At 42.1% G+C, this 13657-nt stretch overlaps 1 protein-coding gene across 1 annotated transcript in view; it reads right to left on the bottom strand.

The window, feature by feature from the left end:
- The window catches only part of LOC311108661 (zinc finger protein ZFPM2-like), a gene marked incomplete at both ends in the record, with an annotated part of 149020 nt that extends 135872 nt beyond the window's left edge, over positions 1–13148 (bottom strand). The window contains one exon of the mRNA XM_084151357.1: positions 13109–13148. Within this exon, the coding sequence (XP_084007483.1) occupies positions 13109–13148 (40 nt within the window). The remainder of the gene's footprint in view (positions 1–13108) is intronic.
- Between the last annotated feature and the right edge of the window lie 509 nt (positions 13149–13657).

Genomic DNA, 13657 nt, shown 5'->3' with positions numbered 1-13657 from the left:
CCTGCACGTCAACTCGGTACTGGTACTGTGTATATAGCCATGTTATCGTGTATTTATTCCTTATTTTATTATTTTTCTATTATTTAGCTTTTATTTCTGTCTGCGTTGTTGGGAAGGGCCCTTAAGCATTTCACTGTTAGTCTACACATGTTGTTTACGAAGCATGTGACAAATACAATTTGATTGATTTATTGGGTGGATTGTGTTGTAATTCCCTTGTTGATAAAGCTCACTAAATGAATTTTTAAAAAAAAGCTCTGGTAGTCTGAGATACTAAATACGAACAATACAAATGTACAAAAACTGCATTTCATCTCACTTACCTCGACAGCACTCTCTCTCAAACACTGACTGAATCAGAAGAGCCAGAGAAAACACACACAAACACATAGACACAAACACACACACACACAGACACACTAACCTACAAAATAAAATATGTAATAAAATATGCAGGTATGATCTGAGTGACTGTTAATTTCATGGATGGATTTGTCTCCCGCCTGCGATGTAAGAGGAGTGTGTTTGCAAGGTGATAGCGCCAGTGCACACTATCAGCTGGCTCCACAGTACAGTATGGGGCCCGTATCACAGAGTTGGGGCCCTCCACAGGTCCCCTAATTAGAGGTGAGGTAATTGAATGTGACAGGAGAGAAAGGCATGGATATAATTCCTGAGCCTCAGCCACTACACTGCCTCTATGCCACACATGCACACACACACACGCACTCCACGCACTCCACGCACAAACAGGCATACAGTACACACACATATACACACACATACACACAAACACACACATACACACAAACACACAATGCTGCCTGATGCCTGGCTCCTGGTTTTCTAACCTGGCTTGCTTGGCCCAGGGATACAGCACTGCAGCAGCAGCAGCACCTGAGACTGTTAATGTGGTCGAAAGTGTTTCTCAACCTCCGGTCCCTGGACCTGAACTCGTCCTCGGCCTTAGTGGAGTTTCCAGAGAGGGAAGCTATGGTCTATACAAGACAGTCATTCAAATATAAATATTTACTTATTCTAGCATTGGTGGATGCTGGACTATACTTTCAATTCAAGTCAATGATACTGTTGTGTTCATAATGGGAAGGTTAGCATCTCGATAGACATGCATCTTAACAGTGTTCATAATAACACTAAGGCGTGAAACCTGATAATAATAATAATATGCAATTTAGCAGACGCTTTTATCCAAAGCGACTTACAGTCATGTGTGCATACATTTTTACCTATGGGTGGTCCCGGGGATCAAACCCACTACCCTGGCGTTACAAGCGCCATGCTCTACCAACTGAGCTACAGAGGACCACTTTGATAAGCATTTTCAAATCAATCAGCCCATTGACACTTCATTAGGAACAGAAAACAGGTCAATTACTAGGGTTGTGTCCCAAACAGCATACTACTGCCTATGTAGTGCACTGCACTACTTTTGATCGGGGCCTATGTAGGGAATAGGGTGCCATTTGGGACACAGTTGTTAATTACTGGAAGAGGTTAAAGCTGACAGGTATCTTTTCGCTAATGAAGTCTAATTAAACTAAAGTTTGGTGATCGACCTTAATAGTACCTCTTAGTAAAAGCCACTCTAAAATTGGCAGTTTTGTCACACAACACAATGCCACAGATGTCTCAAGTTTTGAGGAATTGTGCAATTGGCATGCTGACAGCAGGAATGTCCACCAGAGCTGTTGCCAGAAAACTGAATGTTAATTTCTCTACCATAAGCCGCCTCCAACGTCATTTTAGAGAATTTGGCAGTACGTCCAACCGGCCTCACAACCGCAGACCACATGTAACTACGCCAGCACAGGACCTCCACATCCGGCTTCTTCACCTATGGGATCGTCTGAGACCAGCCACCTGGACAGCTGATGAAACTGTGGGTTTGTACAACTGAAGAATTTCTGCCAGAAACTGTCAGAAACTGTCTCAGGGAAGCTCATCTGCGTGCTCGTCGTCCTCACCAGGGTCTTGACCTGACTGCAGTTCGGCATCGTAACCGCCTTCAGTGGGCAAATGCTCACCATCGATGGCAACTGGCATGCTGGAGAAGTGTGCTCTTTACGGATTAATCCTGGTTTCAACTGTACCGGGCAGATGGCAGACAGTGTGTATGGAGTCGTGTGGGCGAGTGGTTTGCTGATGTCAACGTTGTGAACAGAGTGCCCCATGGAGGCGGTGGGGTTATGGTATGGGCAGACATAAGCTACGGACAACAAAGACAATTGCATTTTATCGATGGCAATTTGTATGCACAGAGATACCGGAACGAGATCCTGAGGCCCATTGTCGTACCATTCATCCGCCGCCATCAACTCATGTTTCAGCATGATAATGCACTGCCCCATGTCACAAGGATCTTTACACAATTCATGGAAGCTGAAAATGTCCCAGTTCTTCCATGGCCTGCATACTCACCAGACATGTCACCCATTGAGCATGTTTGGGATGCTCTGGATCGACGTGTATGACAGCGTGTTCCAGTGCCGGCCAATATCCAGCAACTTCGCACAGCCATTGAAAAGGAGTGGAACAACATTCCACAGCCCACAATCAACAGCCTGATCATGTGTTGCGCTACATGAGGCAAATGGTGGTCACACCAGATGCTGACTGGTTTTCTGATCCACTCCCCTACCTTATTTTTAAGAATCTGTGACCAACAGATGCATATCTGCATTCCCAGTCATGTGAAATCCATAGATTCGGGCATAATGAATTCATTTCAATTGACTGATTTCCTTATATGAACCGTAACTCAGTAAAATCGTTCAAATTGTTGCATGCTGTGTTTATATTTTTGTTCTGTGTATTAGTTATAGGAATATCCAGGGCTTGTACTCCTCTAACTTAGGTCTTATGACCACAAACCCTCAATGTCCTTCAGGCTATAGGGAAATTCTACTTCAATCATTAAAACATAAAATCATAAAACAGAGCAGGGACTCGGGAGGATTGATCATATGGTATAAACCGGACCTTTCACTGAGACAACAAAATGTGGGTGTTACCCTTTTTGATTTAAAACTGAACAAAGGCACAATCCTTAGTGACAATCCTTAATGATTCATACAGAGGTGTGGTTTATGCTTCTCCCTCAGATTCATCTTACTATGATGATCAGTTTTATGATAATCTCCAAAGAGAAACCAAACAGTTTCAGGCTGAGGGAAATGTGCTTTTGTGTGGGGATTTTAATGCTAGAACAGGTTCTGAACCTGAATGAAGCCTGAGGGTAATAGACATACAGTATATTTGGACATCCCTCCTTATACCCCACTAGTAATAGAAATAGCCCAGACCAGGTAGTAAACAAAAATGGAAAGGCGAGTGCATCTCTGTCGAGCCTTAGGCCTGTATTTTCTTAATGGCAGGATTAGAGGGGATTCTTTGGGAAGGTTCACCTACTGCTCAGCTCTTGGGACAAATGTTGATGACTATGTAATCTCAGACTTGGACCTCTCCGCCATTAGTGCATTCACTGTCAGACCACAGATACCATTATTTGACCACTGCCAGATTAATGTATTTTTTTAAAGACTTCTCCACCCAAAGACCAAACAAACAGAGCCCTGTACACTGATTAATCTACATAAAATATACAGATGGGCCCCTGACATCGCAACACACTTAAACACAGCATTGCACTGCCCAGAAATTACAACCTGTATCAATGATTTCCTTTCGAGTACATTCAGCCCAAACCACCCTGACATAAATTTGGATGTGAATAAATTAAATTAGATATACATAAAGTAGCCACAAAAGCACATTTATGCAAAAGGAAAAATAGTTAAAATTGGAAACCTCAAAAAGAGAAATGGTTTGATGCTGAATGTAATCTCATAAGAAAATGTTTTAAAGCTTTATCAAATAGAAAACATCACCAACCACAGGATAGAGACGTTCGGCAATAATATTTTGACACATTGACAGAATACAAACAAAACCTAAGATGGAAGAAATGGAAGCATTTTGAGAATACTCTGAAAGAGATTGAAGTCCTTAGGAAACGTTAATGTATTATTTCTTACATTGTTAGCCCAGAAAATCTTAAGTGTTATTACATACAGCCGGGAAGAACTACTGGATATCAGAGCGGCGTCAACTTACCAGCACTTCGACCAGGAATATGACTTTCCCGAAGCGGATCCTTTGTCTGCACCACCCAGGGCATTTGAACTGATTCCAGAGGCCGACCCAAAACAATGCCGCCGGAGGAGAGGCAGCCGGAGCGGTCTTCTAGTCAGACTTAGGAGGCGCGCACACCCATCGCTTCCGAGTATATTACTCGCTAATGTTCAGTCCCTAGATAACAAAGTTGACGAGAGCAGGACAAGGGTTGCTTTCCATAGAGACATCAGGGATTGTAACATACTCTGTTTCATGGAAACATGTCTCTCTCGGGATATACTGTCCCTGTCCATACAGCCATCTGGGTTCTCGGTACATCACGCCGACAGGAATAAACATCTCTCCCGGAAGAAGAAGGGTGGGGGGGAATGTTTTATGATTAACGACTCATGATGTAATTGTAACAACATACAGGAACTCAAGTCATTTTGTTCACCTGACCTAGAATTCCCCACAATCAAATGCTGTCCGTATGATCTCCCAAGAGCATTCTCTTCGGTTATTGTTACAGCCGTGTATATCCCCCCTCAAGCCGATACCACAACGGCCCTCAAGGAACCACAGGACTTTATGCAAACTGGAAACCATATATCCTGAGGCTGCATGTATTGTAGCTGGGGATTTTTTTAAAACAAATTTGAGAAAAAGGCTACCTAAATTCTATGAGCATATTGACTGTAGCACTCGCGCTGGTAAAACACTGGATCATTGTTATACTAACTTCCGTGATGCATACAAGGCCCTCCCCCGCCCTCCTTTCGGCAAATCTGACCACGACTCCATTTTGCTCCTCCATTCCTATAGGCAGAAACTCAGACAGGAAGCACCCGTGCTAAGGACTATTCAACGCTGGTCTGACCAATCGGAATCCACGATTCAAGATTGTTTTGATCACGCGGACTGGGATATGTTCCGGGTAGCCTCTGAGAATAATATAGACGTATGCGCTGATTCGGTGAGTGAGTTTATAAGGAGTGTATAGGAGATGTCGTACCCATTGTGACTATTAAAACCTACCCTAACCAGAAACCGTGGATAGATGGCAGCATTCACGAAAAACTGAAAGCACGAACCACTGCATTTAACCATGGCAAGGTGACGGGGAATATGGCAGAATACAAACAGAGTGGTCGTTCCCTCCGCAAGGCAATCAAACAGGCAAAACGTCAATATCGAGACAAAGTGGAGTCACAATTCAACGGCTCAGACACGAGACGTATGTGGCAGGGTTTACAGACAATCACAGACTACAATAGGGAAACCAGCCATGTTGCGGACACTGACATCTTGCTGCCAGACAAGCTAAACAAGTTCTTTGTCGCTTTGAGGATAACACAGTGCCACTGACGCGGCCAGCTACCAAGGACTGTGGGTTCTCGTTCTCCATGGCCGACGTGAGTAAGACATTTAAACGTGTTAACCCTCGCAAGGCTACCGGCCCAGACGGCATACCTAGCCGCGTCCTCAGAGCATGCGCAGACAGCTGGCTGGAGTGTTTACGGACATATTCAATCTCTCCCTATCCCAGTCTGCTGTCCCCACATGCTTCAAGATGGCCACCATTGTTCCTGTACCCAAGAATGCAAAGATAATTGAACAAAATGACTATCGCCCCGTAGCACTTCTGTCATCATGAAGTGCTTTGAGAGACTAGTCAAGGATCATATCACTTCCACCTTACCTGTCACCCTAGACCTACGTCAATTTGCTTACCGCCCCAATAGGTCCACAGATGATGCATCGCCATCACACTGCACTCTGCCCTATCCCATCTGGACAAGAGGAATACCTATGTAAGAATGCTGTCCATTGACTATAGCTCAGCTTTCAACACCATAGTACCCTCCAAGCTCATCATTAAGCTTGAGGCCCTGGGTCTCAACCCCGCCCTGTGCAATTGGGTCCTGGACTTCCTGACGGGCCGCCCCCAGGTGGTGAAGGTAGGAAACAACATCTCCACTTCGCTGATCCTCAACACTGGGGCCCCACAAGGGTGTGTGCTCAGCCCCCTCCTGTACTCCCTGTTCACCCATGACTGCGTAGCAATGCACGCCTCCAACTCAATCATCAAGTTTTCAGACGACACAACAGTAGTAGGCTTGATTACCAACAACGATGAGACAGCCTACAGGGAGGAGGTGAGGGCTCTCAGAGTGTGGTGTCAGGAAAACAACCTCTCACTCAACGTCAACAAAACAAAGGAGATGATCGTGGACTTCAGGAAACAGCAGAGGGAGTACCCCCCTATCCACATCGATGGGACAGCAGTGGAGAAGGCGTACATATCACTGACAAACTGAAATGGTCCACCCACACAGACAGTGTGGTGAAGAAGGCGCAACAGGAGGCTGAAGAAATTTGAAGGCTGAAGAAATTTGGCCTGTCACATAAAACCCTCACAAACTTTTACAGATGCACAATTGAGAGCATCCTGTCGGGCTATATCACCGCCTGGTACGGCAACTGCACCGCCCACAACCGCAGGGCTCTCCAGAGGGTGGTGCGGTCTGCAGAACGCATCACCGGGGGCAAACTACCTGCCCTCCAGGACACCTACAGCACCCGATGTCACAGGAAGGCCAAAAAGATAATCAAGGACAACTACCACCCGAGCCACTGCCTGTTCACCCCGCTATCATCCAGAAGGCGAGGTCAGAACAGGTGCATCAAAGCTGGGACCGAGAGACTGAAAAACAGCTAACACTAGTACAGAGAGGCTGCTGCCTACATACAGACTTGAAAATAACTGGAACACTAGTCACTTTAATAATGCCACTTTAATAATGTTTACATATCTTGCATTACCCATCTCATATGTACATACTGTATTATATAGTATCTTAATAATGTTAACATATCTTGCATTACCCATCTCGTATGTACATACTGTATTGTATACTATCTATTGCATCTTAGCCTATGCCGCTCTGACAATGACATTGCTCATCCGTATATTTATATATTCTCATTCCATTCCTTTACTTAGATTTGTGTGTATTAGATATTTGTTGTGGAACTGTTAGATATTACTTGCTAGATATTGCTGCACTGTCGGAACTAGAAGCACAAGCATTTCGCTACACTCACAATAACATCTGTTAACCATGTGTATGTGACCAATACATTTGATTTGAAGAGTCCGTTGATGGAAACCAGTTCTGGGACAAATGGAATGGTTTAAATGGAAAACAGAGGAATGACCTAGCCATTCAAAATGCCAACATTTGGACAGATAATTTTGAAAGTCTTTATGAAATAATACCATCAGAAAACCTTACTTTAAACCCCAAAAAGATGCAAGAAAAACTTAGCTCCTTTGAACACACAATTAAAAACAACCAGAACCCAATTGACTACCAAATTACACAGGCTGAACTTTCAAAGAAAATACAAAACGTTAAACCTGGAAAGGCATGTGGCCCTGACAAAATCAGGAATAAAATGCTTAAACACAGTACTCCTGAGCTGCAGAGCTGTCAGAGATACAAAACAGTGACAGATCCTGGCCAAATACAGGCTCAGCGATCACTAATTGGCTATTGAAAAAGGGAGACACAAAAAGAGATGGCTATCCAAAGAGGAGTGTCTATGTGGTCACTGCACGACAGGGGAGGCAAAGACAGAGATGCACTTTTTCCTCTACTGTGAGAAATACTCCCAAATAAGATTATATTTTTCAAGAAAATATCTCAATCAATTCCCAACTTCTTTGCATTTACTAATGGCATAAAGCTGGGAATTATTCTGGGTGAGGGAGAAACTGCAAATATTACTGCCAGATACAGTATGTACGTATATAAATTGTTTTTCATGCCAATAAAGCAATCAGAAATTGTATTTCAGAGAGAGAGAGAGAGAGAGCATAACACAAGCCTCCCTCCTCTCCACATGCCCATCCTGCCCAGGCAGCCACACATCAAACACGCAGCTGTGGCACCTATACTGCTTTGGCAATATCTACAAATTGTATTTCATGCCAATAAAGCAATATGAATTTGAGAGCGAGAGAGAGAGAGAGAGAGAGAGCATAACACAAGCCTCCCTCCTCTCCACATGCCCATCCTGCCCAGGCAGCCACACATCAAACACACAGCTGTGGCACCTTGGCTGGGGATAAGGGCATCCGATCCACCGCGTTACGCTGTGCGGTACCATGCTGCATTGTGTGCCCAATCTCCTCAGTGCCGTGACCAACGGCTCTCTCTATCTCTGGCCTCTCTCTCTATCAGTCTCACTCTTTCTCTCTCTCCCTCTCTCTATTTGCTATTAGTGGACATCACTAATAGCAAATCTACAAACACTGGAACATACAGTGGGGAGAACAAGTATTTGATACACTGCCGATTTTGCAGGTTTTCCTACTTACAAAGCAAAAATCCAGAAAATCACATTGTATGATTTTTAAGTAATCCATTTGCATTTTATAATTATTTTGCTTTATATTACTTAATGCACATTTTCTCTGCATATTGAGGCACAACGGAAAGTTGCCCAAACAGTCCATACTATTCATTCATTCTCTCTAATCAACTCCAGCACTTTCTAACCAGCCTCTCAACACAATAGCCCCAAACTGTACACCACAGAAAATCTATACCAAAAGGCAAACACTAATAAATCAACACCTTTCATTAATCAGAGGAAGTAGTTATCAACACCTTTCATAACCTCCCACTGGGTCTGAGTTGGCTGACTGCTCAGTGCTCCGCTAACTAACAGAGAGGATCACCTGACATCACTCCTTCTATCATGGTCGCAGTATTAGCCATCATCAATGTGAAACGATGCACAGTGTATGGAGACAGTGTTGTTTTAAAATATTGTAGAGGGGGAGAGAGAGAAAGAAACATTAACTCCTCTCAGTCAGGTCTCAGCTACTCTGTACATTTGTCATACGCTCTTACCCAATTAGGGTTAAGTGCCTTGCTCAAAGGCACATCGACAGATTTTTCACCTAGTCGGATCTGGGATTCAAACCGGCAACCTTTCGGTTCCTGGCCGAATGCTCTTAACCGCTAGGCTACCTGCCGCCTCTTTGTAGACCAGTGGACCACAACACTGTGTATCTAATTAGCAGAGTGAACAGATGCTGGGGATGGAGAGAGAGAAGCTGGCATGCAGTCACCCCTCTTCATGTCGCATTGATCTGGAAATTAATCATTATTCACTGGCTGAGAGCCACACTATCAAATCGGCATATAATAACAATAGAAGTCATACTTCTATAATTAATAAGGGGAATTTAGAATATTTAGAACATCAATTTTACATTGTTTAATAAAATTCTGATCACCTGGAACTACTATACACTGTAAAGGCTAGTAAAATTCTGTATTTCATTTTACAATACACCTACTGTAATATAAATATGGTATCAAAGAAAGTACTGTGTAATGACACACAGTAAAATACTGTAAAATGTACTGAATTATACTGTAAAAATAAAAGCTACTGCAATCGGAATAAATGAATGAAATTCATTGAGGTTACGTGTTTGTGTTTCACAGTATTTTACTGTAATTACAAGGGATGGTGCAAGCAGGTTGGCTGCTAGGTAAAGTGTTTAAACATTACAGCATATTAATGAATACTTCGTGTTTTAAATCACTTGCACTTCTAGATAGTGATGTTACGTTGGATACCGGAGCGCCGAGGTATGCGTCAAAATCGCTAAGCAGTTTATTTCGAAGCAGTGTGCCAATCATTGTATCGCTTTATCAGAAGCTTGGTTTCGTCTAACAACCACCTGATTGGTTTGGTATTGGTTTCGGTGGAAGACAAAAAGGCTAAACTGTGTGCGACATCATCTATAATAATTTGGCTGTTCTAAATTCTTTTGACCAGCAGGTGCCACTAGTGTACACTGTTTTGATCAAAGCCTTGAGTGATTAAACTATTTGACACAATTGGCTGGAAATACTCGAAGCTTCATTTCCCCATCACTACTTCTAGAGGCCTAACAAAGGCTTCCAAACTGGCAGCGACTACAGGGCAAAACAGACCAAAAGGACACGGCAAAATGCTCAACCATTTTAGGTTTAAAACTGTCTGCTACTCCAACCTGTCCTCTATACATTTTTAATTGATGGGGCACTATAACCACATAGGAGTTAAATTGGTACAGCGTTCTCACTCACGGGTGCAACAAATATAGCCTCTTACATGGCAAACCTCAAAATATGTTAATAAGCCAGAAACAACAATACATGCATCCACTAGTGGTCAAAAGGTTTTTAGCACTCCAAACATACGGTATGGTACTGTATTCTGTGGGGTGGAATTACAGTATAATTCAAAATACAGCAATTATTTCCATGCCCACAAATCTTTCCCACAATGCACCATAATTTACAGTATGTTGCAATATAATGCTTCACAGTATGTTACTGTTGATAAATGTACAAATGTACGGTATAAATCACAGTTTTTATTACAGTGTAATGTTTGGTGTAATTCATTTAGGTAAATCATATACAGTAAATGTTTTACACACCTTGTTAGGTTGGTTCACTTCAGACTTTGATCTCAATCCTATCAATCCTAATTGTTTGAAAAGGTTGCAAGTTGCCAATCCCACAATGCTGTGCAGTTACAGTAATGTACTGTTAAACCAAGGTTTCTTTGGAATTTACGGTATAATTTACTGTTTACTCTTAAAATCACCCAGAGTGCATTGCTATCTATGGCAATTTAATGTAAAGAATTAATACAGTACTTATTAAAGTTGTACAGTGTGGGAATAACGTGGCTGAGAGTATTGGAGAAACATTTCAGAGTATTTTATTGTTGATAGTACCCAAAATTAGTTATAACTGGGGTTGATACAGGAGGGTAGCTCTCCAGGAACAGGGTTGGAGAGCCCTGCGTTACAGTGTGCACACTCTCAGAAAGAGTCAGGACAGGACAGGTGCACATTGAAACATGGATAATTACAGTACACTACCTCTGAAGGAGCAGATAAGCTGTGTGTAGAAGAGGCATGGTGGTGTGTGGACACTGTGGAGGTTATGAAGCACAACCACATATCACACCGCCCCAGCCTAGCCCAATCTGCAAAGCACTGGAAATTATTTTAATCCCCCTGTCATAAATTTGGCCGGCCCAATCTGAACAATATTTATTGGCATATTGGCTTGGAGATGATAAGGCAAAGAACAACAGCTGCTACCAGCTTAGGCTGGTTAGATTTGGCTGATACCATTGATATGTGTTTTCCCATACAACACCTAATTTCCCTCTATCTGGTTTTGGGATCAAACTCTTATTACAATAAAAGCTCTGGATTTTTTGGGGGGGCGGGGAAGGCGAGGGGGAAAAACCAACGGGAAAGATTTCCAGAAAGAAATGCCTTTGTTAAATCTGTGTGTGATGGAAAAATAGAGAAATAATTATACTAATATCAAAAGGGCACAAAAGTTGAGGCGGGGGAAAAAATACATAATATATATCTCACCATATTATCAGAATATCCTGGAGGTGGGATAATAAAGGGACTCGGGAGTGCGGACAGAGGGACTATTTTTTGTCTTATCATCCAAAGTGGTGGTGGGGGTGGGATCCGAGATTATCAGGAGACTGCAGACTGCCAGGCTGGAATTCTAATGGTAATAATGGGGTGTCTGATGGTATATCTTCTACAGCTTATCTGCTCCATTATCTCCCCTTATCACCTCAGTCATCGGGGCAAATTAATGGAGCTCTTTCAGACCTCCTTTTTAAAATCTGCTCTGCAGAGGGCACCCCAGAGAATGGAATAAGCTAAATATTAAAATACTCTGCTCACTGTGAATCGCACGGCCAGATAACAGGCAGGGGCAATACGTTCCATCGAAGGGGGAGCAGAGAAATCCTCCTCACCCGTTAACAACCTTTTTGTCCTCTGCTATAACTGTCTGTGCTGCTGGGCTGGCTCTCAGTCTCACCATACTAGAGTTTTTACTTTGACGTATAACCCAATGATAGGGGGTGAGACGTACACACTGTATTACAGTACATACAGGTAATGTGCGTTGACCTAATGTTTGTTAGAAGGGTTGAAACAGCTAAATGATTTAAACATACTAGAGTTTTTACTCTGATAACACCAAGGCAGTCCAATGACATAAGGCGAGCAGAACAGACTGCATTATATACAAGGTAAACACTTTACTTGAACCCTCTGTAATAAGGGCTGCATAACACTGTCATAACAATGACATAACATATATCAGGGACATGGCCATTATGAAAGAAATGAAAATATTTAGAAACATTTAAACAATGTGTAAACAAATGCCATATGAGGGCAGTGGTTTGTATAAGGCCAAAGGATTAGGACAGGTCATCAGAATGTGTTCAGGGTTGGGTGATATGACCCTGAATCAATGATAAATTACTATATAAATCTTCTCACAAGCACACAGAAAAATAATATTTAATGTTGTGACTTTTAGTAGAGTTACACTGAACAAAAATATAAATGCAAAATAATTTACTGAGTTACAGTTCATATAAGGAAATCATTCAATTGAAATACATGTATTAGGCCCTAATCTAAGGATTTCACATGACTGCTGATGGAACACATGGATACATTTTATTGAATCATACCTGTTTCAACACTTCTAAGAAATATTATAAAAAGAGCAACAACAAAAAAGTAGGCTGCACTAGCTCATGAATAACATTTGCAAAAATTACCAAATTTCACAAAACGCCAGAACATTTTGTATACAACTATTTACAAAGTATTGTGACCATTCATTATATAGTATATAGGCCTATTGATATAATGATGATGATTTCTTCCAAATACGCTTGCATATTTCAACACATGCTGTATTTTTTCAACATATAGAATGTATGAGAGTCAGAGACCTTATTACAATCAACTTTTGATTCGTAAATATTTCAGTAGCCTGTGTTTTCTGTGTTTTAATAAAGCAACACAAAATATAGGGAAAAATAAACGTACGTTTAAATTGCCTTGGATTGCTCTGCTTCCTTCGGGACATGCCTAGGCTACTGAACTATTTACGAATCAAAAGTTGATCGTAATGAGGTCTCTGGCTCTCTATTATGAAATACATTCTATATGTTGAAAATAATACAGCATGTGTTGAAATATGTGTTTTAATAAAGCAACACAAAAGATAGAGAAAAATAAACTTACGTTTAAATTGCCTTGGATTGCTCTGCTTCCTTCGGGACATGCCTGCTCAGTGCTCAGAGCTGAGAGCTGCTCAATGAATCGTTCTATTATTTTCTCAAATATGCCTTTTGATTCCCCAAACGCCAACCACTGTATAGGTCTTGAACAGTAGGCGACATGTAACTGACATAAAACGACTCAAGCACCCGTGGTGTATTTAGCTTCTCTCTTCTCTCGCGCTCGTACCTCCTTTGAAAGGGCTGTAGTTCTCTATTGTCCGCGTGAACTGAAGCGAGACGTTGACAGAGGATCGCGTTTTTGTTTCAGAAAGAGGTGTGTGCCTCCCGCTGTTCAATAGCTATGGGCGCAATA

This window comes from Coregonus lavaretus (assembly GCF_964263955.1).
Source record: "Coregonus lavaretus genome assembly, chromosome: 3".
NCBI classification, from domain to species: domain Eukaryota; kingdom Metazoa; phylum Chordata; class Actinopteri; order Salmoniformes; family Salmonidae; genus Coregonus; species Coregonus lavaretus.
Note: the sequence above shows the minus strand (reverse complement) of the source record. Positions and strands in the feature narration are given on the sequence as shown.